At 43.4% G+C, this 27,065-nt stretch overlaps 1 protein-coding gene across 2 annotated transcripts in view; it reads right to left on the reverse strand.

Moving 5' to 3' along the window:
• The window catches only part of AP3B1 (adaptor related protein complex 3 subunit beta 1), a 588,663-nt gene that overhangs the window by 302,467 nt on the left and 259,131 nt on the right, over positions 1-27,065 (reverse strand). For both annotated transcript variants that reach the window (XM_077462589.1, XM_077462588.1), the window contains exon 13: positions 16,172-16,304. In XM_077462589.1, the coding sequence (XP_077318715.1) occupies positions 16,172-16,304 (133 nt within the window). The remainder of the gene's footprint in view (positions 1-16,171; positions 16,305-27,065) is intronic.

Consider the following 27,065-nt stretch of genomic DNA (forward strand, 5'->3'; position numbering starts at 1 on the left):
GCCCCCCATGAAAAATTTTAATTCATCAGATACAAATAATGCAACTGCTGGCTTCTAAGGCCCCTTGTACACTGCTGCTGCTAAATGGATGTTCAGAGGCAGTTGTACACTTTTTTGAACTCAATGTTATCTTATGTGTACATGTACACAGGTTTGTTTACTGTCGTTTTTAGGCAGTTGCGTTTATAGGCCTTTGTTTGAAGGCAAAAAAATGAGTTCAGGCGCCAACGTTTCTGACGTTTCAGATGCCAAAAGCTTCTAAACGCGGTTAACCCACGTTTTGAAGCGCTTCGAAAAAGCGGCTAAACGCAGCATGTAAACATGGCAAAACGGACGTTTTAAACGTGGGTTACCATCTGTCAAGTTACATCGTTCAGGAGAGGTTGTAAAACTCGTCCCATGTACATGAAGCCTAATATTAGGACACTTACCTGTCCAAGTTGCCCATGATGTCCCCACCCCAGCCAATCTTCAGATCAGCTGTCGGGTGGTCGGGGTGCAGTCTCCACCGTTCCTGGTAAGGGAACCCGGCAGTTAAGCCTTTTGACTCAACAGCCATTTCCCTACTGCAGACGCGCTAAGGAGGGGGCCAAGGTGGTAAAATGGTGCCTGTCAAAAACAGGAATCCTTTCATCCAAATGTGGCATCAAGGGGGTGGGGGATTTGGGGGAGACGAATAAGCCAAAGTACCACTTTTGAGTGAAACTCCGCTTTAAGGTTTGCACCAAATTCTACTGCGAAAAATTTTTTGGGCCCTCTACTGAAATACATCCCAATTACAAACACAGATACAGTACATAGTGATAGGTGATGGCTATATAGAGAGCAAGTCAGCTAAAATTTGTAAACAAGAAGACCCGGGCATCAGTCCAGATTGGGGGGAATTGTTGTCTTATCAAAGGAACAATACCATACGAGTATGCTGAAATTACTAGAAGATACAGAAATCTATTCCATGTTGCCCAGTAATCCCATATTCAAATGTAGAAAGGAGATTGAGAAAGTGATACATCTAGGTCTTAAGAGGGACAGTCAACTAAAAAGAAGCAAGGTTTTTAGTACCAGAATTTTGTCGGATGCCAATAATGTCAATCAATGGGTCACCAAGACCCATTGTCAATGGCATAGATTCGATCACAGCCCGTATGGGGCAGTATATAGATAGTGTTCTGAACTGCTGGTTGTAAATACCTAAGGTGTATCTGAGGGATACTAAGCAAATGCTTCAATTGCTTGAGGAGTTTGAAGGGCACCTACTATTAAAGACAGAGTGGTAAGAAATGTAGTGGAACCACCGAAAAAAACAAAGTTTTTCACTGGAAAATTGTTTATTTTCCGGCAAGAGATGCTTTGCATTCTCACAAACCAAATGTCCCAAGGCAAAAATATTTGACTTTAATTCAATTAGTACAGGTTCTACATAGATCAATGACTATATGCTACAATACTGAGGGACAGTTTATGCTATAGAATGCAGTTGCAGCTTACAATACATTGGACGCACCAAGAGACCCCTCACAGTATGCATCAAGGAACACTGGCTCCGATAATCTAATTCCTCTAGTCTCTTGACTCAGAGATCTGTGATATAGCCATTTCTGACCACGCTCGGATCTCAATTATCCTTGACAAGTTGGATCTCCCCCCCCCCCTACCCAAAGCTCTGGCACTTCCCCTCCTTCCTTCATAGCAATGCAGACTTCCAAAAATACATGGACCAATCATGGTCAGATTTCTCCGTTACCAATGCCCCTCACGCTAATTATCCGAATCTCCTCTGGGATGCTGGCAAAGCATACCTTAGGGGTCGGATCATAAGCTATGCCACTTCCTTCACAAGAAACGCACTGACAAAATACAAGTTAGCTAGAGCAAAACTACAACATGCATAACGAGTCCTGACAACCTCTGACAACAGAAATGAATGGCTGGCCGCCAAGTCCGCCTTTGACACATGGGCAGACACTCTGGAACTCACCAAGAAGGCACACTTGGATGCCACTTTCCATAAGTTTGGAAACAAAGCCGGAAAAGCTCTTATCCAGACTCTGTAAGGGTATGACCCATCCGACTCCTATTACATCCTTACGTGACCCCACGGGGGCCACTCATTCTGCCCCACAGGCCATAAACAAGGCTATGTTGCAATATTACAAAGCACTGTACGCACTTTTTCCCAGAGAAGATAGAGCTACCCACCATCTCACCCACTCAATGAGAGGCCCTCAATGCTCCTATCTCACTCACTGAAATACAGGACACCATTTGCAACCTTCACCCATCCAAGGCACCCGGCCCGGATGGTTTCACCAGTGAGTTTTACAAGACCCTTCAGAATATGACAGCCCCTATACTCCACTCTGTATATGCGGGCATCTGGGCAGGTGGCCCCTATATTCCGACAGGTAATGAACCTGTCATTAAGCTCATTTCCAAGAAAGGCAAGGATCCACTTGAGCTGGGGTCTCATAGGCCCATTTCATTGCTCAACGTGGATGTGAAAATCATGTCAAAGATAGTAGCCTCCAGACTTGCTGCCATCCTCCCCATCTCATACATTCAGCTCAATCTGGTTTCGTGAAAGGGAGAACAAAGACCCTGAACATCCGCAAAGTCCTATGGGCCCTCGAACAAGCCAAACAAGATCCTAAAGGAGATTATGCTATCATCACATTAGACGCAGAAAAGGCTTTTGATAACGTCAGCTTCGACTGGCTTTCACTATCACTGTCCAAGATGGGGTTTACAGGCCCCTTCTGTCACCTTATTGACTCCATGTACACCTCTCCCACAGCTAGACTGGTTGCAGTGGGTCTCCTCTTGGAGAGAGCTTTCACCTTCACAAGGGTACCAGACAAGGGTGCACTCTTTCCCCCCCTTCTGTTCAATATTGCACTGGAACCCCTGTCTAGATACCTGTCCCAGACAGCTCCCTTGCAGGGTATTGAGATTGGCAAAAATGAATGATTACGCACCTCGCTTTTCGTTGTTGATGTCCTCATTTTTACAGCCAATCCTTCCTCTGATATAATCACTATCAAAAAAGTATTTGACGAATTTAAACTAAGTTCAGGTCGTCATATAAACTATTCCAAAAGTAAAATCCTTCCTATCGGTAATCACTCAAAACCCCCCTGGGCTCACCATTCCATATTTACAGTAGCCTCTTCTCACATCACCTATCTGGGAATAAGGATTGGGAAACTACCTTATTTATACCATCTCAACTACCTTCCCCCTTATTGCAAAAATATCGCAGGAATTGTCTAACTGGATGGATCTCCCCCTTTCGCTCCTGGGAAGGTGCCACCTCGTAAAAATGGCAAGCTTTGCCAGATTACTGTACCCAATGCAAACCATACCTTTACTGTTGAAACACAAGGATGTTAAATCTCTTAGCTCAACTATCTTGAAATTTCTCTGGCACGGCAAAAGACCTTGCATTGCTTTAAAAAAATTGTACCTTCCCAGGGGTGATGGGGGCATCAGTCTCCCAAACTTAAGAACGTATAACCTAGCTTGTTTGTTGAGAACCAGTCTAGACTGGATAGCCCAATACTCCCGATACTCTAAATACTTTCTGGAATCCGCAATGGCCCACCTATTCCTTTGTGGCTCTTCTACACTGCAGATGGAAATTTGTCAACCCCCTTCCCCAATACCAACACAACCTTCTTCTACGAGAAACAGCCATAGCCTGGGGGGAAACCAGGAAAATCCTCAAACTTTGCCCATTCGTCTCCTCCTATCTACCCATACAAGGCAACCCCAACTTCCTCCCTGGTCTACACTGTAGATCCTTTTTCGGACTGGCAAACATGGGGTCTTTCAAAATTCTCCTTGTGCAACCTGGACACTGGGAAACCATTGCCCTTTCAAACTTTGGCAGCTTCTTTTCCACTTCCTCAATCCCATGACTTCTATAACCATCAAAGCGTCAGCTTCCCATCTCATACTTGCAAAGATGAAACCCGAAGATTCAAACCCAGCTTCACGGGCCACTTGCTGCAGGAAGGCTCATACAAACCTCTCTTGCGAGATTCTACTCCTTCCCTATCCTCCTCCTCTGTTGCTAACTGGGGTATAGACTTTCCGGTCCCTGATCTAGTGACAAAAATTTTGCATGGTCTGCAAAAGGTATTACGACTAAAACCCAACGAAATATGGAGAGAAAAGCAGCTCAAGATTGCCCACTGGGCCCACATCCCTTTTCTCTCTTCCAAAACAAATCGGAATGGAGCCTCATGCACCCTATGTCAGGTTATGAAACCATCTCTCTCATCAGGTGGCTCACCTGATGACGTAATACCAAATTGCAAAACGCGTAGCGGCCGTCTGAACCCCATCTAATTAGGAAGAAGGATTGGGACATATTCCTAAAGAACCACAGGTCACCACTGAAGGCTGTGAGTGGACGGAGAGGTAGATTTGATTCCCATTTCCACGTAAATAGCTGGACAAGCTTGGTGCCGGCCGGGGCACCGGCATATGTGAGTGCACATCGAATTGTTTTCAAACGTAATAAATTTGCATTTACTTGCTACACTATGATGGTCCTTTGTATAGCTCTTTGAGTCAACTAGCACGAGAGGTTTTTATTTTCCATGTGGAGAGACTGTTGATGTGATCAGTGAAGGAGTGGTTATCCTTAAAGGGATTGTAAAGGTATTTGTTATTTTAAGAAAAAAAAATAAACATGTTATACTTACCTCCACTGTGCAGCTCGTTTTGCACAGAGTGGCCCGAACCTGCTCTTCTGGGGTCCATTGGCGGCTGTCTCTGCTTCTTCCCGCGGGTACTTCTCACGTTCATGCGAGCTTCCTCGCATGGTGAGAAGCACCTGCGGGCGCGCTCCCGTCATACAGCCGGCGGCTATAGCCGCTCGCTGTATCACATGGCCGCGTCATTGGATGCGATTGACAGCAGCGTGAGCCAATAGCTGCGCTGCATTCAATCCATCCACTCCAGCCAATCACCGGCCAGGCTGAGTGGTGAAGAGGGAGTCGGGGCGAGCGCGGGACTTTTGAGGAGTGAGGTAAGTAAAACGGGGGGGGGGGGGGGGGGGGTCGGCATTGTCAGATGTTTTTTCACCTTAATGCATAGAATGCATTAAGGTGAAAAACCGTTTACCTTTACAACCCCTTTAAATGAACCAAAGGCGAAAATACAAACTAGGTCTGGTGACTGGCCATTCTATTAGGTGGTGGTAAAAGCACTTGGTCGGTGATTTTATTAAGCACTTTAAGTTGGGAAAGAAGCACTGTTGAATCAAGAGAAAGTCGCTGGCACTGAAGGGATTGCTTATATCCATGTACTATTTATATTTATGCACTGTGCACTTTTCTTCTAGGAGGAAATAATGCATTTGTGATATCAATATTATACTGTGTTATAATTTGGTTCATATCATATGTGGTTTACAAAAAGCACTTTTGTTATATTGTTTGGGTTGTTCCCCGTTGATCACTTTTTTTAGGACACACGTAGTAATTCTGTATAGTTGGGGGGATTTGAGTAATATAAAGCACTTTAGTTATCGTGGTTTGGAGTAATTAAGATTATTTATATTAATCTTTCCACACATCTTGCAGTATACGATATGTTTCCAAGTATTTGATACCAGTGCGGAGGTTGGTGACCTGGTTGACAGGCATACTCTGCAGTGGTACCAATACATCTCCTGGTTTATAGTTTGAACCACGGGGTTTAGATCTTTTATTTAAATATTTTTCATTCAAACATGTCTCCGTAAACACGGTATTTCAATACGAAGTAAAGTTAGCGCAACCCACGTTATACATATATAGAAATTAGATTGACTTACATAGTGATATTTCTACACCAGGTTGCAGCAAACAGATACATTTTAAATTGTGAATTCCTAGTGCACCGGCAGTCCATTTCCTCTTTGTGTTTAAATCTGATGTTCTCTCACAGCTTCACCGCTTGAGATATCTCTCTTTATGAAACCTTTCTACAACCCCCTGATATATTCCTTTTGTATTGGTACTAGTCTTATTGTATTGATTTTTGAGTTGCTTAAATCACTTTGTACTGTAAAATGTTATCACTGAAATCGCTATTGATCTGTATTTTTTTTTTTATGATTCCCAATAAAAAACCTTTTGAAAAAAACAAAAACAAATGCCATTTATAATAGAAAAGGCTAGGCATCTTGAAAATTGAAGTTTTGGAAAATGGGGGCACACTGGATACTTTCGCTGCCATTGTGCTATTGCTGGGTGTCCAATGTGTTCCTATACCTTTAAGTAGGTTTAGACACCCTCCAGGTGTTTCTAGGCTCAATCTATCCATTTCTATATATAATGTGTACTCCAACTTTAGAGACTAAAAACGTATAGAGTAAAGTCTATAGGACTGCAATACACTTGGGTGCCGTAAAGTGGCCTTGCAGCTTACACATGAATACCCAAATGTGTGCAAACTAAACACCTGGTTTTACCGGGAACTGTTAGAAGGGATCAATTGGGTTTGTTGCAGCCTGGCTGGTTAGTGAGCTTGGAATTTTTTTTTTTGTTTTTTTTTTGTTTTTTTTTTACATACGTCGCCCTTCCATGTGCTTCTTGCTGCAAAGGCCAGTTATAGGTTAGGGTGGTTGCCATGTTTTTGTACCATTTATATATAAAAAAAAATGAACAAAATCCTCTGCGATTTCAGAAAAACAACCACCCTGTCTATGTGACAAATATTGTTGGAATTCACAGGTTTCACATCAAAAACCGAAAGTCAATAAAATTCACCAATATTTTATTTATTTTTATTTTTTTTTTACTTTAAAAGCTGAGTTCCAGCTGCTGTGGCCACCAACCAGCTGCAATGGGTTGCGGTTTTTAAATACCTGGGAACTCAGGTGAATCGTGATCCCTCTGACTTCTATGAACTTAATCTGTGCCCCGTGCTGCTGCAGCTGAAGGCTAGATGTGCCTCCTGGGGAACTCTGCCACTTTGTTAGGACGTATCAACTTAATTAAAATGGTGTTTCTCCCAAAGTTTAATTACCTATTCAGGAATTCCCCGGTGTGGATTCCGGGTACATTCTTTAAGGAACTAGATAGCTGTATTTGGACTTTTGTGTGGAGGGGCTCCACTCCCCGTTAAGCAAGGTTCACCTTGTGTCTTCCTGTGAGATGTGGGGGATTGGCGTTGCCCAATTTTCGGGTGTACTACTGGGCTGCCGTTTTAGTGTCGACCAGCTGGTGGTTTGTTTGATCTAGAGCAAATGCAGCGGTATGCCTCAAGGCGGCCTGTTTGGGCTCCCTCGGAGATCTGGGGAATCTAGTGTACAGGGGCACCGGGCGTATGCCAGTCTCCTGCATCCGACTAAGACAACACTCAGGGTGTGGGTAGCCGCTAGGAGGCGGTTTCACAAGCCAAATGTGTGGTCACCTTTCTAGCCTCTGTGGGGCAATGCTAACCTCCCACACAATCCCGGACCCACAAGTCTGGACAAAGTATGAGTTGAGGACCCTTGGGGATATTATGACGACAGGAACGCTACTGTCATATAAAGACCTTTCAATCAAATAGAATTTGCCCAGATGGATGTACTTTTGCTATTACCAATTGCGACATGCAGCAAGGGTGCAGTTTCCGGACCTATGTGACCTGGATTTCTTTGCTTTACAGTGCCCCACGGGCCGGTATCAAGATAGCCAATTCAGTCTCACACCAATTTAGCGTCAACAGGGGCACGCGTCAGGGGTGTCCTCTTTCCCCGTTCTTATTTGCATTAGCCATAGAACCACTGGCTATAGCCCTGAGGCTATCGCCTGGGGTAGGCGCACTGGAGGTGGGGGGTATTAGGGAGTGTATAGCGCTCTATGCAGATGACATGCTCCTTTTCCTGAGGGACGCAGGGCCATCTTTGGAGGCGGTGTTTGGGGTGCTCGACAAACTTGCTGAGTTCTCCGGGCTCAGGGTTAATTGGGAGAAATCAAACGTGATGGCTATTGACGGGGAGGCGCGAGCGGTGGCGACCATTAGGGTCCCCATCGCCTGGGTGCAAGAAATTAAATACTTGGGAGTGAGTTTCACCACGAGTGGGCGTCTTTATGTCTCTGAATCTCCTCCCCCTGCTGGCCAGGGTTAAGGTGCAGCTGGAAGCTTGGAAGCATCTGCCGCTGTCCCTCATTGGTAGGGTTAACCTGCTCAAAATGAAGGTTCTGCCTGTATTCCTTTACCTTTTACGTAATTCTCGTATTTGTATTCCCTGCTCATTTTTTCGGAGGGTTAATAGTCTTTTTGGATCCTTTTTATGGGCTGCTACGCACCCCCCGAATAGGTCTCAGGGTTTTGCAGGAGCCGTGGGGTCAAGGTGGCTTGGCATTGCCGGATCTTTTAAAATATTATCTGGCTGGGCAAATGGTAGTCGCTAGACGGTGGCTGACACGGGAGGTCGGGGATTCGGCAAATGTACTGGAGGCGGCCCTTTTGGGCTCATATGAGAGTCTGTCCCATTTGGTGTATAGAGGTCCAGGGGCTTCACCAGTTCTGACGGCCTCTATGCGGGCTACGATCCGGGCCTGGGGGAAAGCGCAGACCTTGATGAAACAGCCAGAAGGGAGTTGGTCTCCTGACACTCCTCTATGGTTCAATCCTAAATTGTCACATTTTGGGGGCATACCGGATCCGGTGATATGGGCCAGGGTAGGTGTTAAACAGCTAAAGCATGTGGTAGGAGGGGTGCAGCTTTTGACGTTTGATCAGCTTAAGGTAAAACATGATCTTCCCAATTGGTATTTTTTTCGGTACTTACAGTTGCGACACGCTTTTCTTTCTCAGTCTGTCCGGGGGCTCTGCAGTTGGGGGTGTCACCTCTAGAAATTGTGCTGCGGACAGAGGACCTAAAAAAGCCTCTCTCCGTTGTGTACAAAATGTTGTGCTCGGACAGGCCGAAACCTGTCCAACAATGTAGAGAAGTTTGGAGTGCCTTGGTACCTGACTTTGGAGGGGAGGATTGGAACGACATGTGGGGATACCCGTTCCAGACCCTAGTATCGGCTAGAGACAGACTTATACAGTTTAAAATCTTACATAGAGTATACTACACCCCTGCCAGACTGGCTAGAATTTACGGTACCGGGACAGGGGGATGCTGGCGTTGCACAGCTGACCGGGCTGATTTTGACCATGTGTTTTGGCAGTGTCCGCAGATTGAGGAGTTCTGGAGGGGAGTGACACAGGTTATACAATCTGTCCTTTCGGTGCCGATTCCAGTCACAGTTGCGGTATGTTTGCTCGGATTGGTGGAGGAGTTGGCACCTCGAAAGGCGCAGAGGACTCTGATCTCTCTGGCGCTGTTTTATGCACGCAAATCTATCCTGCTATGTTGGAAGAAACCCGAACCTCCTACGGTTTCTTATTGGAAAGGTTTAATTAATAAAGCTTTACCGTTATACAAAGCCACTTATCTCAGCAGAGGGTGTCCTAACAAATTTGAGAGGGTGTGGAGGTGTTGCCTTGATGCCGCAGACACTGTGAATTGATTGCTCGGCTGGTGGTGTACTCCTTGTATGTCGGGTGAGGGGCGGGGTAGGAAGGTGCTACCTCTTGGATTGGATTACATCCCCCATCTCGGGTAGCTGAATACTCAGTAACGGTACAAATAATGTGTTTCTTATCTGTGTGATACTGTCGATGATTACAGACTGAGCTCCAGAAGGAGAATGGAGGGCTGCACGGGTGGGAGTTTTGTCGGGTGGGGGGAGGGAGTGGTTGGGATGGGCGGGGGGGGGGGGGGGGGGGGTTATGTTTGTATGTTATTAATGTGTTGAAAAACTTTCAATAAAAAATAAATTAAAAAAAAAAAAAAAAGGGTGCAGTTTCCGGGCCCAATTGCCCTCTCTATGGACCCCATAGAGGAGCTTTTGGCTCATGAATCGCTTTCCAAGCCTCTCTCCTCCCTTTATATGTCATTGCTCATTTGGACTCTCCCTAGTTGGAGAGCCTGTGGGAGGTGTGGAAGACCGATATCCACACACTGGAAAGGGGGGAATTGGAATGACTGTTTTGATGATAGCTCAGGGCTGGTTATCTCTTCTAGAGATAAGGTGATACAAACTAAGTTTCTACATAGTGTGTATTACACCCCGCAGCGGCTGCACAGACTGTACCCTTTGAGAGATAACCTCTGTAATAGATGTCGACAAGAGATGGGGACATACTATATGTTCTGGAGCTGTTCTGAAGTGACCGGATTCTGGGCTGCAGTGTTTGAAGCCATTAATGAACATCTTGGCCTGTCATTGGTTCAGTCCCCGGAACTAGCGCTGCTTGGAATACAGGGGGATGACCAGAAGCCACGTTATACCAAACTACTGATCGCTCTCCTACTCTACTATGCCAAAAAAACTATTCTCTTTAAATGGAATTCTACATCTCCCCCCACAGTGACTTTATGGGAGGATATCATAAATAAGGCCTTACCACTTTATAAAATATCTTAATAGAAAGTGTCCCAAAAATTTTGACGATATCCGGTTGCCCTGGACGGCATGAGGCATTGAATGCCACAGTAAAATATCAGGGTTAGATTTTCTCACTCCTTCTCCTGTGCTGCAATCCCCCGCCCCCCCATGTCTGCTTTCTGTATTTTGTCTGATATGCATCTCTGAAGGACCAGTCTGATTTAAGTGTTCTGAGAAATGTCATACCTTTTCTGGATCTTGTTCTAATGTTAACTATGTCTCATGTCATCTGCTCTTCTGTTTTGTACCATGCTTGCTCGTTTTTATTAATAAACCGAGATGTTTAACCGTGAAAAAAAAGCGTTCCACCCATTTAAAAGTTAGCAGCTACAAAAAGTGTAGCTGCAGACTTTTAATAATCAGACATTTACCTGTGCCATGGTCCAGCGATGCGGGAGCACGAAGCCCCGCTCCTCTCAACCTAATCTCTGCGGCACCAGCATTCTAATTGTGGGCGCCTGGCTGTGGCTCCACAGCCGGGCACGCACTGCGCGAGCAGCACGCTGTGAATAGCCAGGCAATCTTCTGTGATGTGTCCCAGAAGATTGGAGGGAGGGGAGCTGGATGCCTCTAAAAATAGGGTACCCCCCACTCACAAAAATGACATGCTGGGGGTCACCAACACTGCTGCGTTGTACCCAAACTAAATTTTTTATCATTTTGTTCCCACAAATAGAGCATTATTTTGGTGGTATTTGATCACCACTGGGGGGGGGGGGTTGCTAAATAATAAAAGATGGAAAATTTGTGGGGAAAAAAAGTTTTGGTTTTTATTATAAAATTTTGTAAGTCATTTTTCTCCTTCACTGATGGGCACTGACGGGCACTGGTGAGGTTGCACCGATGAGGCATTAATATGCAGCATACCTGGTGGTCCTGGGGGACATCCATGGTCAGCATTCCTGGTGGTCCTGGGTGTGCATCTCCTGGGGGACTATGCTCATGATCAGCGCAGACCCCCCACTGTCAGGACAGCAGGCGATCGGCTCTCCTCTACATGCATCTGTTCCGACACACGTGGAGTAAAAGCCGATAAGTGGCTCTTCCCGTTCACACTGTGATCAGCTATTATTGGACAGAGCTGATCACATGGTAAAAAGTCTGTCAGAGGCTCTTTATCCAAATCGGAGATGCAGTACATCAGACTGACACACCACATCGATCGCGGGTTATCCTGATCACTTCATATGACGTCCGATCAGGATAACATAACCAATTTGCACAAGTCATATTGTTACATGGTGGGCGGGAAGGGGTTAATGACTTGCCAAAAACATCCCTATGCCATTGCAGAGTCATCAGTAGAATAACAGCAGTTCAAGTGTTACGAAACCCACAACAGTAAAATCAGTCTGTATATGCAGTAAAACATGCTTGTTATACTCACTGTGGAACCTAAGGGGTTAATTCTGCACACTGTGTAAAATGGCTGTTTGCCCCCCCTTCTCTGATCTTCCCCAGTCCCCAAACCATCTCCTGGTAGAACAGACCTATGAGGGCAAGCTATATGCGCTTAGTTTGTTGTTTTTTTTTTGCTAAAGAGTTTTTTTTTTTTCTTTCTTGGGAGAGTGCAGGTGACCAGCACAGGGCCAATCAGCACTGCCCAGACAGAAGATCAGTGGTCCTACAGCCTCACAGGACAATGAGGGGAGAATGAAAACACCTCCTACAAGCTTTAACCAGTGCTCAGCCAAACACTGATAGAAGTTACAAGACTCCTCTAACTGCTGATGAGAAAAGTTAATAAGTAGTTTATATTTACTAAAACTATTGCATTTGCATGTTCTGTGTACAGTGGGAGACCAGACATAGTAAATGCAGGGTCCCGGGTTTAGTAACACTTTAATGAAAGTGAATCCTTAATTTTTAATCTGTTTATTCCACTGCCATCCTCTTTCTGTCCTGTAGATGGCAGGACATACTGAGCTTTGGATGAGCAGCCCTGGCAAATGACAAAACGAGCATGCGGCCTTGCTCCCCATCCCCTGCATATGCAGTCTGCTCTTTTCCACCTTTGCAGAGCGATGATCTGCGAGAGAGAGCGCACTGCGCCAAGGCTGTATCTTATGTCATAGCAATCAGAGTTAAAATAAAAGCTCCAATTTTTACAGTAATTTTTGCTATATAATGTAAGATTAATTCAGGCCACCCGATCACTTCTGCAGGACTTCAAAGATGTGTTACTGCTCCCTCCTTGATTAGATTGTAAAGATTTTGAAAGCATCATCTATATATAGAACGCGATACATTTTTTACAATTTCCTGATATTTAATAAAAAATTTGGGATGTTATATTGTGTCTGTGTGGAAATCATCTATTGTTATATATTTTATCATTCTGAACGTCCCGCGATAAACATGTTTTAATCCTTTGGGAATTCTGTTTTCAGTATGCTCTGCAGTGTCTTAGCAAAAGGAAAAAAAAAGCCCACAAGCAAAAAGGGCTAAAGAAAATTATTTATCCAGAGCAGTGCGCAGTGTTACTTCATAGGGTTTATCAGAAATGTATTTCCCACGTGTCTTGTGTGATTAGGCTTGAAAAACAGAGCTCATTTAAATAGGAGGCATGCACCGTGAATATAGAGGATTCAAAAATTATTTGTATGGTATTCTACTGTCACCTGGTGGAAGACAAGGACCAGCTGCTAATTGCGTAAACAGGATCACAAACAAACAAAAAAAAAAAATCACAACCTACGGTCAGAAGACAGCAAGCCAAAAACATTTGACATTTTAAGTATAATCTGGTTCCATCTTCCCACAAAGGCCTTAAATTCTGTTGTTCTCAGAAGCATACACCCAGCTCAGACTTATTTGAAATAGACTTGAAAATTAACCACTAGCGCTAAAAATACCGCATTCTGGTAACTGGATGGGGTGGTGGCATACACGATAAGATTTTTTTTATTTTTGATTTCACAAGCCTTTAATTCTCCACCTCAAGCTGCCCAGCAAAAATGGCAGCCACGATAAACTATTAGGCTACATGCACATACATGTAAATAGCTGTATGGCCCTGTACTTGTGCGAACGCAGATGCTTCTCAGCATCTGTGTTTACCCAAGCATGAGCAGATGCTGTATTGTAACTGAACGCGGAACTATTGCGTTTGTTTCCTGGAAATTACATCATACATGCTTCATAAATGCTGATGCACAAAAGCATCAGAGTTTACACACACACACACACACACACACACACACACACACACAATTACAGGGGTGCACAGCCATTTACTTCTATTACTGGTTGTATACCCCAACTGCAGCTTCACAGTACTTTTTATGCTATTCATGTTTTATGCCTAATTACATCCATGTGCACGAGGCCTTATATTGACAGGTGCTTACAGCAATCTTGTATTCATTCATATGGTTTAGGCACTGTTGTTCCAACAGCTTAAAGCAAAACTCAAGTTAAAATCCAACTTTGGGAAAAAATTCCCCTACCAGATGGGCAGGTGGTGATCTGCCCCTCAGCATCATCACAACCCAATGCGGGTACCCTCAGGGAAACAGGGTATATAGACCCTGCTTTGTTCTTGTTGAGGTTAGGACTCTAAACCATTGGACCAAGAGATAGAAGAAGTCACGGGGACCAGTCTCTAGCTCCAGAGAAGAGCGGAGGATCAGGTAATATAAATCATTTTTGTTCCCCTAACAAGCAAAGTTTTTTTGTTACAAAGTTAATCTGGCTGAAAAAAAAAAAAAAAAAAGAAAAAAAGACTCTCAATGCAACGAGGGCTTGTAATAACAGCGCAGTGAAAATCCTCCTCCCCTCCTACTGTAAGACATTGGATCAGAGCGATAAAGGATAATGTGCATGGATGAACTTTTTTTTTTACCAGTAAATAGGAAGCCGTTTTACTAAAATGTGGTGCCAGTGGAGCTGGCTTATTATATTAGTGAGATATCAGGTACTCCTTGGTGAGCCTATAGTTGCAGAAGCAATAACTTGGTGGCACATAATTTCTATTTTTTCTCCTTTTTTTTTGTGTAGTTTTTCCCAAAAATATGTAAAACGCGGTTAGGGCTCCGAAACGCTCTCCAACAAGCGACATACATTTATTGGTTCTATATAGAATATCTCTGATTAGGTGGTGATTTTTTGCCAAATCAACTAAAAAAAGATCAGAAATTTTGAAGGAAAGGTTAAAAAAAATAAATAAAAAAAATATAAAAATAAAAAAACTTTCCTTTGCTTTCATATAAATTTTGCGAATAAATTATATTTCATCATGAATTTAGGTCAAGATGTATTCTGCTACATTTCTTTGGTGAAAATAACCCAAATCAGTGTATATTATTTAGTCTGTAGGAAAGTTAGAGAGTCCACAAACTATAGTATATGCCTGAAAATTGATCGATCCCGATGTAACCTCATTCATTGAGGCCCTAAAATGTCAGGACAGTACACAACTCCCCCAAATGACCCCTTTTTGGAAAGCAGACAATTCAAGGTATTTAGTAAGAGGCATGATGAGTTTTCTGTAGTTGTAATATCTACATTTTTTGGAAAATGAAAAATGTAAAAAAAAAAAGAAGATTGTTTTTTTTTTTTTTTTACATACCGTCACCAATGCAGTACAGTGTCACCATATAACTTGTGTGGCAGTGATCAGGAACATTGACTGGTGATAGTATGAAAAAAAACATTTCTTTTGATTTAAATTTTTTTTTAAACACACTCCGATCTGAGCAATATGTTACCATAGTAACATGTTAATTCTCTGGGGAAGGGATCATGATTTTTTTTTTTTTTCTCTTCACATAACGATTGCTTATAGCAGTGAGTTACTTTGCTATAAGCAAGCATTTTACTGAAATAAACGAATTGTTTGTTTTGTTGTAATTAGCTTTGCTTGGTCAAAGCAAACCATATGGTACAGATGGGCTGTGATTAGCCCTGTCTGTGCCATGTGATCACATTGACCAATCACAGCTAGCAACAATTGTACACAATTAATGAAAGGACGCTAGTCATCGTTTACAACTGTCATGTGACTTGCTGTGAATGGTCACAGAGGTCATGTGGCACTGCCAGGGAACCAGTATACTTATTAGTAATCGACTGAGCGGTGCCTTCTCAGAGGATGTCGTATGACATCCACTCAGAAGGACAAAGGTCCCGCTCACTCTTTAGCAGATTGATGGCCGGGCTTTCAATGTTGCTGCATTACATGTCTTTTCTCCATTAAAGGGCTTCCCTGCTTCCAGTTTGTGACAGCGGAACTTTAGTTCAGTTTTAATGTAACTTGCTTTTTTTTTTAATGAAGACTCTACAATAAAGTCATAGTTTTCACAATCGGTGCAATCAAGGCACACCAGAGTTAACCACACAACTTGGAATCCTAGTCTTTTTTTGGATGACTAAAGCTGTGGTTAGCAGTGAGGGAGAATTGGAACAAAGGCGTGTTTGATTTCCATTTTTACACTGTCGATTCCGCATTTTAAATTACAAATGCAAAAAGGAACATTACAGATATGACCACTCTGCAGATCAAGAACTACTATACTGAACATGCCCTGCCAGTCACAAATAATAAACCGAGGTCCGCAGGTTGTCCAAATCTGCAGAATAAATGAAGCAAGCCCCTACAAATATCATAACACACAGAAGGCAATCAGGAAGTATGTCACACAAAAATATAAACATCTTCACAAGGAAAAGATGGATTATCTTACCATCTCTGTTTGACAATAGGTACACAAGGCCATTAAGACAGGTGTCAGTCACGGCAGATATATTGGTTGCACATCTTCCGATTGCCTGAATTGTGGCTGCAGCGAACTGTTTGTCCTGGCTTTTTACATAGGTCTAAAAATAAACACATTTATACCCGTTACAAAAAGGACTTTAAAATTGCATTACGGATTTAGGCAGCACAGTGACAAGTGAATCCACATGGTAATGAAGTATCAATCTTCCCTATCTATTCCCCACTTCTACAATTTCATTTCACAGAGGAGAAGCATCTGTGAATCCATAACATTGTTCTCATCTCTGGGGACCCCGAGGCTTCTGAAATGTTTGACTTTTCACTTTCAGTGGCCAGTATTGACATATCAGCTACTAGTAAAAGGAAAAAAATAAAAAATAGAGTTAAAGAGGAAGTAAACCCTAATAGGTTTACTTCCTCTTTCATTCCCTGCAAAGGCAAAGCCTAATGGACTACTATGCATCGCATAGTAGTCCATTATGTGTCACTTACCTGACACAGGAGCCAGCGAAGTCACCGATGTCCCCTGTAGTCCGGCGCATCCATCTTCTCGGTGAGGTCTCGCAGCAGCGCCGCTGTCATTCGGCAAAGCCGCGATGACATCACTCCCGCGCATGCGCACGGGAGCCGACACGCGCGGCATCTTCGTTGTTGACGATGTCGCGCTCAGTGCGCATGCGAGCCGCTGTCTACGGCGCATGCGCCGTAGACAGCGGTGCCTGTCTTCGAGCAAATATCTCCTAAACCGTATACGTTTAGGAGATATTTCTTGGACCTACAGATAAGCCTTCATCTAGGCTTACCTGTAGGTCAAAGTGTGTTGTAAGGGTTTACAACCAGTTTAAAGTGTAGCTAATAGCAAAACTTATTTTTTTCCCCATTTTGGATGCAGCAATCCCCATCAGCGTTTGTGCCCCATTAGAGAGATTTCCCTTCACTTCATGTTCCACAGCCAGAACGGGGACTGTGAGGAAATACCTATTGAGTGAGGGAATCCCAATGTGTCCCCTGAACTAGTGTCCCCATTGGAAGACTACGCCTTTAATAGAATACGGATGTCAATCCAAAATTTGTGATTTTTTTTGTTACTTGCACAATCAATAACGGCAAACAGGACAAATAGAAAAAAATGAATCTCCCAGATAAAAATGGTCAGGTGTTCTAATCCCTCTAAATCTATTCAGACCAAAAAATATATATTTGCCTTTAGTTTAGTTACACCGCAACTACTAATTCATATTTATAAGTACTCAATGGAGCCAAACACAGTTAACAATAATTGGGAATCGGAGATGGCATTTCGATATGTGGTACCGCTAAGGGTGAAGCATACGTATGTAAACTCAATCACTAAAAATCTCATATAAACTTTAAACAGAATTTCAAAACTTAATAAAAGATCATTAAAATAATATCAGGCCATCCTGCCAAGGTGGTTCTCATTCAGGCTATGCCTGTCAAAAGTTGACAATGCTCTTTGCATCTCCCAACTGTACTTTTGTGTTGTCACACTATCACATGCTACCCAGGTGGAGACTACACAATTTGTAATAGGGCGGGCGGCAAGTGGTTAATTTAAAAAATGTTTACAAAATAATGTTAGTTTTGAGATACTGTTCAGTTGCTCCTCAGCAGGCCTAACATTATTTAACTATATTGCACTTGGGTTGGTTGATGTGATGACGTGAACTTGTGATGTTTGTTTTAGATGTGGCGTCATCAACAATAATGATATTTCATGTTCTGTGTGACATTTCAGCTTTTCATTTTCAAAGCATAATGCCTGTACAATGCAGCTAAAAGCATCTGCTCCTCAAGGAGTTTCAGCTTTTTTCCTGCCTGTTAACGCCTCCCCTCCATGTCAGCCCATTGCGCACTAGTTACAGGAGTTAGTTTCAGGAGTTTAGTGGCAGGAAAGTTTACAGTCAGGAAAAAAAAAAAAAAGATTTGCATTTCCAATTTCTTTGGATTTGTTTTTTTTCTAGGTTTTAGACACAGGTCACAAAGAAGCAATATTATTTATTTATTTAGTCATTAGAGGTAGCGCCTGAGCCCTTTCAATATATATTTTTTTGTTTTTTTTCTGCCTGCTGCCTGTAAGCTGCCCTGCCACTAAACTTCTGAAACCACATAGTGTTCCTTGGCCAATGGCCATGAATGAACACATAGGCTAACATGGAGGGGAGGAGGTAGAAGAAAAAGAAAATAAAAGCTCAAAAGAGGTAAACACCTGGAGAAGCAGCTGCTTTGAGCTGTACATGAGGCCTGACTGCAGCCTACATGCCAACCTAACACGCATCCTTCCTTGCCATCCTGGAATGTTCTGTCTGAAATGTGCTTCTCTTACACGTGTAAGAAGTTGAACTGGAAACAAACAGGTTGTGTTGTGTTTTTTTTATTATTTTTTTATTTATTTTGTAATGGTCTTGTGTTGTGAGTTGACTGAGGTACTGTACTATCAAATGAGTGAGATGAAGGGGTCAAACTGTTGATACCACATCCCAAATGTATTATTCTCAGGACAACATCTTCAAGTATGCAATATTTTCATGAAATATTGGTACCTACTCAAAGCTGACCCCCCTGTATCTAAACATCTGGGCAATCACCCTGAAATCACATTCAGAAGATCCCAATCCCTTAGAGCAGGGGTGTCCAAACTTTTCTCAAAGAGGGCCAGATTCGATGAAGTGAACATGTGTGAGGGCCGACCATTTTGCCTGACATTCTTTGAACCATTAAAATTCGGTCATTCGAGCACTCATACCTGGCCCAACAAAAATTCTCGTGCCTTTGTTGCGCTCGTTTGCCCGACACACAGACGAATGCTCTGTTCTTTAGGGGTACCGTTAAGTCTTAATGGTACCCCACATATTGGAAACATGGGGTGCTTTTGGTGCAGCGCAATAAAAAAAAAAAAAAAAAGCTCTGGGACTTCTTTCCCTGCATTTTTGTGGGTATGGAAGCCCATTGAAATGCATGGGCTGCCCTACACACAGCATGCAGCCATGCAGATGTGAACCAAGGGCTTATTGGAGGGGCAGTAAAACTACATGGTTAAGCTGTTTTTACCACCCCCAACTTCTCCCCCTCTAGCTGCAGAGGGAGCAGCTGGGGGTGTACACATGCTGTGGCTGCAGCTGGAGGTATGCTCAGGGTGAATGGGCCTGCACTGCAACTACCCCGCAACTGTGTAGACTGCACAGTTGCGGTATAGTGATGCTACATTTACGGGCTTAAAACAGGTGGTGAGGAGGCAACATAATGCCTCTTTACCACCTTTCAAATGCCTCTGAAAAGCTATCTGTATATGGATTGCTTTTCAGAGGAGCAGCAATCCTGGCTGCTATCACACACACAAGCACCACAAAAGCAGTTCTGATGGTACAAGAATGGGGGGGGGGAGGTCTGGATTAAAAGTAACACACATGCATACACATACACACAGACATACACACATACAGACACATGCATACACATACAGACACATGCATATACTTACATACATACAGACACATGCACACACACACATACAGACACAGACACATGCACACACATACATACATACATACATACATACAGGCACATACATACATACATACATACACGCACATACAGACATACATACACACACACACACACACACACACACACACATACATGCACACAGATACATACAGACACACATGCTGCACACACATACAGACACACATACATGCACACACATACAGACAGACATACACGCACATACATACAGACACACATGCACATACGCATACATACAGACATACATGGACACACACACACATGCAATCATACATGCACAGACACACACACACACATGCACACACACACACACAGACACACATGCACATACAGACACACATACACACACACACACATACATACAGACAGACATGCACACACACACACACATATAGACACACATGCACACACATACATACAGACATGCACACACATGCACAGACACACATACATACAGACACACATGCACACACACACATACACACATGCACACATACATACATACAGACACACATATGCATACAGACAGACATGCACACACATACATACAGACATGCACACACACACATACAGACAGACATGCACACACACACACACACACACATACAGACACACATGCACACACACACATACAGACACACATGCACACATACACATACAGACACACATGCACATACATACAGACACACATGCACATACATACAGACACACATGCACATACATACAGACACACATGCACATACATACAGACACACATGCACACATATACATACAGACACACATGCACATACATACAGACAGACATGCACACATATACATACAGACACACATGCACACATACAGACACACATGCACACACATACATACATACAGACACACATGCACACACACACACATACACATATATAAAGCCTTTTTAAAACGAATCTAGCTTGTAGTACAGTACCTTTCCATTCCATTTCCTTATTCAGCCGGGTACTGCACTGTAGGGGGAAGCAGAGAGCACAGCACACTCCTCTGCACTTTACTTTCACTTTTGAAGCCGACGGATCTTCTCACAGTGACGGGGATCGGCTCATTTCACAGCCCTGATCCCGCAGCACACCAGGCGGGCCGTTCAAAACCGGACCGCGGGCCGCGATTGGCCCGCGGGCCGGACTTTGGACATGCCTGCCTTAGAGATACTTTAGTATGGAGTCAGTATGCCCCAATGGCAGTCTCTGGTACCAAACACACTGGTACTAGACCTTGCCATAAATGCAATTTTTTTTGTTTTATCTATGCGTCTTAACACATTTTGTTACCCAATGGCCAATTGTATAACCCCAAATTTTTGGCCACTTGTCAATCGATAGGTGTAGTATACATTATGATGTGTAATTGTAATGCTTTTTACATTGGCAAGACCAAACGTCCCTTCTTCCACCGCATCCGAGACCATGTCTCATTGGTGCATGCGAAGAAGATAGAAACACCTATCAGGCGACATATGAGTTAAAGAGGAAGTAAACCCTGATAAGTTTACTTCCTCTTTAATTCCCTGCAAAGGCAAAGCATAATGTACTACTATGCATCGCATAGTAGCCCATTATGTGTCACTTACCTGACACAGGAGCCAGCGAAGTCACCGCTGTCCCCTGTAGTCCGGAGCGTCCATCTTCTCGTGGGGTCTCGCAGCTCCACCGCTGTCATTCGGCGAAGCCGCGATGACGTCACTCCCGCGCATGCGCACGGGAGCGGAGATGAGCGGCATCTTCGTCACAGACGATGCCACACTCAGTGCGCCTGCGCGCCGCTGTCTACGGCATATGCGCCGTAGACAGCGGTGCCCGTCTTCGGGCAAATATCTCGTAAACCGTATAGGTTTGGGAGATATTTCTTGGACCTACAGGTAAGCCTTAATCTAGGCTTACCTGTAGGTCAAAGTGGTTTGTAAGGATTTACAACCACTTTAAGGCTTGATTCACATCTATGCATGTTGCTTTTGAGCGTTTTTGCAGTGCTTTTTGCGGTGCTTGTCACGTCTTTGGACAAGCGATTTTGCAGCGTTTTGTTGTTTGTTTTTTTACACTGTAGTTGCTTAGCAACCAGCTATATACAGTGAAAAAAATAAGAAAAGAAAAAACGCAAATCGCTGCAAAAACGCGGTACTTGCATTTTTGATGCAGGTCCATTGACTTCTATTACATGAAAAACGCTGCATTTTGCATGAAAAAATGTCCCCAACCCTTTCCAAAAACACAGAGGCACAAAAATGCATTGATGTGAACATGTTCCATAGGAGCCCATGTTAAAAAATTTCCCTGCAAAATGCATCAAAAAACAAGTTAGTGTGAATCAAGCCTTATACCATGCTTTCAATTAGACTTTTATGCACTTTTTCGCACTTAAATCTATACCCCCCGGGGAGCGGGGGGGATAATGACTATTTTTCTACAAAAGGAAGCACGGTGGAGTTTCAATTTGAGAGCTACCACCGCCCCTGGTTTAAATTATGCTCTGAGTTTAAAATTGTTTTAGTAATTGGGCAATTCTATTTTTATTTTTTTGTCTCTTTCTTTCTTCTCTTTTTTTAACTTTAGTTAACACATCTGCATACTTATAATATCTATGCCTGTAATAATTTATGTATTATATATTTAATTCAGTATGTGGTTATAAGATACGGAAACCAGGATTTACTCTCACCTTAGACCCCTTTCACACCAGGGCGTTTTGCTGGTGGTATTACAGCGCTGCCCCATTGATTTCAATGGGGAGCAGCGGTGGAGGAGCAGTAAACACACCGCTCCTTCACCGCTCCAACGAAGCTGCTGGCAGGACTTTTTCCTGACGTCCTGCCAGCGCACTGCTGTAGTGTGAAAGCCCTCGGGGCTTTCACACTACATACAATGGTGCAGCTTCTTTAGGGCGGATTGCAGGCGCTATTTCTAACGCTATAGCTCCTGCAAAACGCCCTGGTGTGAAAGGGGTCTAAGGTGAGAGTAAATCCTGGTTTCCGTCTCTTATAACCACATACTAAATTAAATATATAATACATAAACTATTACAGGCATAGATATTATAAGTACGCAGATGTGTTAACTAAAGTTAAAAATAGCATTAGAAATAGCGCCTGCAATCCGCCCTAAAGAAGCTGCACCATTGTATGTAGTGTGAAAGCCAGCAGTGTGCTGGCAGGACGTCAGGAAAAAGTCCTGCCAGCAGCTTCTTTGGAGCGGTGAAAGATCGGTGTGTTTACCGCTCCTCCACCGCTGCTCCCCATTGAAATCAATGGGGCAGCGCTGTAATACCGCCAGCAAAACGCTGCTATTGCGGCGTAATGCTGGCGGTTTTAACCCTTTCTCAGCCGCTAGCTGGGGTAAAATTGCCCAGCTAGCGGCCGAAATGAGCCGCAAATCGGCGGTAAAACGCTGCTAAAAATAGCGGTGTTTTACCGCCCACGCTATCGGCGGTGTGGTATGAAAGGGGTCTTATAGATTACAATGAATTGATTGTTCTATTCTTAAGATAATTTCATTATATTTTTTATTTACATGCCCCCCCCCCCCTTTTTTCCCATGGGTTCGTCAGCTGCAAGCTTGCATGGGCGCCCAGGGCATACCACGGGTTGCGCTGCCAATCAATCATTGCCCCCTGTGGTCTGCCCTATTTGTAAGCTTTGCTGCCATATCCTCTGGTGGATGTTGGAGTTCTGTTCCCGGTGTTGAATGGGGGTTTTGGGCTTTTACCAATCCCCCTTCCTCCATGGCATCCGCCCTCTTGTCCAAGATGAGGGCAACAGATGTCCTAATATGGCCATGATGCGCCGATGATGCGATCAGCGTCAGGCGCATGCGCTGCAGATTCCTCCAGACTTCTGGTCTGGCATCGAGGCTGAACTTCCGCCCGCGACTCGGAGGTGACGTCAGACGCCGCCGAGTCGGGGAGATCTCTCATAAGGCAGCATCCCTGTGCCTTACTCTCTGCGGAAACGGCCAGTGAGGGACTGCGTCGGGCTGTTTCCCTCGTCCAAGGTCTCTTCATCTTCTCAATGCTGGGGTAAGATATAGCTTGAGTCTCATCACCATTACTTTTGGGCAAACAATAATTTTCCTGTTACCCAGAAACTATTTATTTATATATTATATCTATATTTCCCATTTAGATTTGTGATCCAATCAGCACTTGCTCTGCTGTCAATTACTGACGCCTCCTAGTCTTGTTGGCATGTTAATTACTGGCTACTCTAGCCCAGATCTTTTCATATTGATTCTACGTCTTTTACCAACCACTTAGAGGTAATCCCTTCGCCATTGAGGCATCTTGTTGTCTTGCTTGGCTTCTATGTTTTGAGATACTTATTCATATATACTTTTTGATTACTTTAGATTTCTATATTTTGGGAGATCTCTCTGCAAGCATCATTAATCTGGTGTTCCCATGCGTATGGGGCTGTTCTCCATTTTTTCTTATCACTTTGTTTTATGATCATTATTTTTCCTTTTTTGGACTCCTAACAATTTGAGGTCAGACTTGGTTGTCCTTACTCCTGACCACATGCTGTTTATGTCCTTTCAGTTTCTATTTTATTTTGTTTTGATTTACATTTGCTTCCATGTTCATATTCCTACATACAATATGTTTAACTACTATGTATTTTAAACAGAATGTTTTTCATTCATGTCTTATTATTACAGTATATAAAAACTGCCACCAATCTCCTGAAGAAACTCAAATTGAGTGAAATATGTCGAGAGTGGTAGAGGTTAATTTGAATCAGTTTAGATAATTTCTATATCCTGTTTGGATGTACCTTTGTTATTTGTGTATTTTTTATATTTTTGTAATAACATTTATAAAATATGTTTTCAGTTTTGCTACTGATATTTTGACCCTTATATGCTCGATACCGTAAGGCTCGGTTCACACAGGGGCGGCACGACTTGCAGCGCGACTCACAGACGTGACCTGCACACGACTTCAGCGGCGACTTGCAAAACGACTTCTGTATAGAAGTCAATGCAAGTCGCCTGAAGTCGCCCCAAAAGTAGTACAGGAACCTTTTTTCTAAGTCGGAGCGACTTGAGTCGCTCCTATTAGAACGGTTCCATAGTACAGAACGGAGCACGACTTGTCAGGCGGCTAAGTCGCCTGGACAAGTCGCCCCTGTGTGAACCGAGCCTTAAAGTCCCAAGGTTTGTTACCTCTTTAGCCCCCCCCCCCTTTTTTTCTTTGAGGTACTGTACTGTTCTTGCTTCTCCTCATGCCTAAACATTGTGAACTTGCAATGTACATGTCATTGATGACATTGACATTTTTTATATAACATGTTCTGTGCAATTTGCGCTTTAACAGCTTTGTGACCAGCAAACATACACATTTTCTTTCATAATGTCTTTTGACTGCATTTCAATTCCTAATATTATGGTGAAAATGTGTCATTTTTCATTAGTTATTTATTTTTAAATGGTCACATGACCAAAATCAGGTATCGGTAATAGGCATCTGCGAGTACATGATGTCAACTATCGGTACTCGTACTCTGTGTCAAAAAAGTGGCATCGGTGCATCCCTAATTATAACATATTAACTGGCGTTTTACTTCAATTTGTTAGTGTATCGAAATCTGCTGCTACATCTTATGCCGCGTACACACGGGCGGACTGTATGGCGTACTTAGTCCGTCAAAACATTTCAGCGGACAGTCCGCTCGTGTGTGGGCTTCAGCTGACTTTTTCAGCGTGCAGTCCGGCGTACTAAGAATTTCGGATTTTTCGAAATTCTGTCCGTCGTACTTTGGTTTCAGCGGACAATCCGCTCGTCAGTATGCTAGTTTCGACGGACTAAGAATGGCGCATGCCCAGAAAGGATTTACACGGCGGAAGGGTGCTTTGCTGTGTATTGGACTTCCTATTTCTAGTCCCGTCGTACGTGCTGTACACGTCATCGCGCAAGCTTTCGACGGACTGTTTGGGTATCCGTGTGTGGTCAAGTCCGTTCAGTGGAAAGTATGACGGACTGTCCGTCGGATTGTATGACGGACTAAGTACCCCATACAGTCCGCTCGTGTGTACGCGGCATAACATTTCCCTCCCACCAGACTGACAATGATGCTGTCCAAATTTAACCCCCTGTACTTCATCATCCAGAGTGGTGTCTGTATAATGCATCAGATGTGTTACTTGGCAAAAACAGAGGGGGGGAAAAAAGCCTAAAAAATAAAACGAATGCAGCTGCAACATCTAATGATCGACACACTGCAGTATATTAACGTTTTTTATTAGGGGTTTAATAACGAATTAAAGTGATCAAACATGTTTTCATTGGTCAGAAAGAAAAATCTGATGTGTTCAAATCTGCAGTGACCATTACAAGGGCAGGCAAAGGGTGAAAACCAAATTGTGACCTGCTTTGGAATAATTGTGTGAGAGCGATGTAAAATACAATGAAGGCCAGAAATAACACTGAACACCTTCTATATCTTGAATGGATCAGTACATTCTCCTTGCCGGCCTCATAATAGACCATAGCCTTCATGTAAGGACACACTAGTGAAAAATTAAAGTAACTTACTTTACAAAAACCCAATTTCAGTTCCCAATGGTGTCTTATTCAAAGAAGGAAAAAAGAAAAAGACACATAATGAAACGTCCACTGAGTGCAAAAAAAATGACAATGAAGGCATATGTAATAAAGTGAAAAATTTTAATATTTCACCAGTGTCCTTTTACACAGACAATAGATTTTGTGTATTGCCCATCAAACATTTTCAGGGTGCCTTTGGAGAATAAAGCCCCATAATACAGAATCATATAAGATCTGAATTGCAACTGTGCCCATCAGAGAAAATTTCAGAATTTATAAAAAGGATCCTGCATAAAACAAAATGGATGCTTAATCGGTACTTCTCTGGTGGGTGCCGAATGATCTACAACCACTCGAGGAATCTTCAGCATCTCATGCCATGCTTTTTGGTTCCATCTGCCAGTCCTGACATTACCTGTGTGCCCCCCATAGGGCTCAGTGGATGGAACCACAGAGCACTGCAAGTGACCAAGAATCCAACATAATTGGAGGTATTTTTCAGGAGTGCAAAAATCAGTCAGCGTCTGATGAAGCGTTAAAGAGGAAGTAAACCCTGATGGGTTTTACTTCCTCTTTATTTCCCTGCAAAGGTAAAGCATAACTGGCTATTACTGCATAGTAGCCCATTATGTGTCACTTACCTGAAATCAAAGCCTGTCACCGCTGTCCCCACTAGCAGCGAGCATCCCTCTTCCTTCCGGGGCCGAAAACTCTGGCTCTGTGACTGGCCGGAGTCACGTGATGTC

The sequence above is a fragment of the Lithobates pipiens genome, unplaced genomic scaffold (assembly GCF_037356315.1).
Source record: "Lithobates pipiens isolate NorthernLeopardFrog02 unplaced genomic scaffold, aLitPip1_a1.2 Scaffold_3, whole genome shotgun sequence".
Taxonomy (NCBI): Eukaryota; Metazoa; Chordata; class Amphibia; order Anura; family Ranidae; genus Lithobates; species Lithobates pipiens.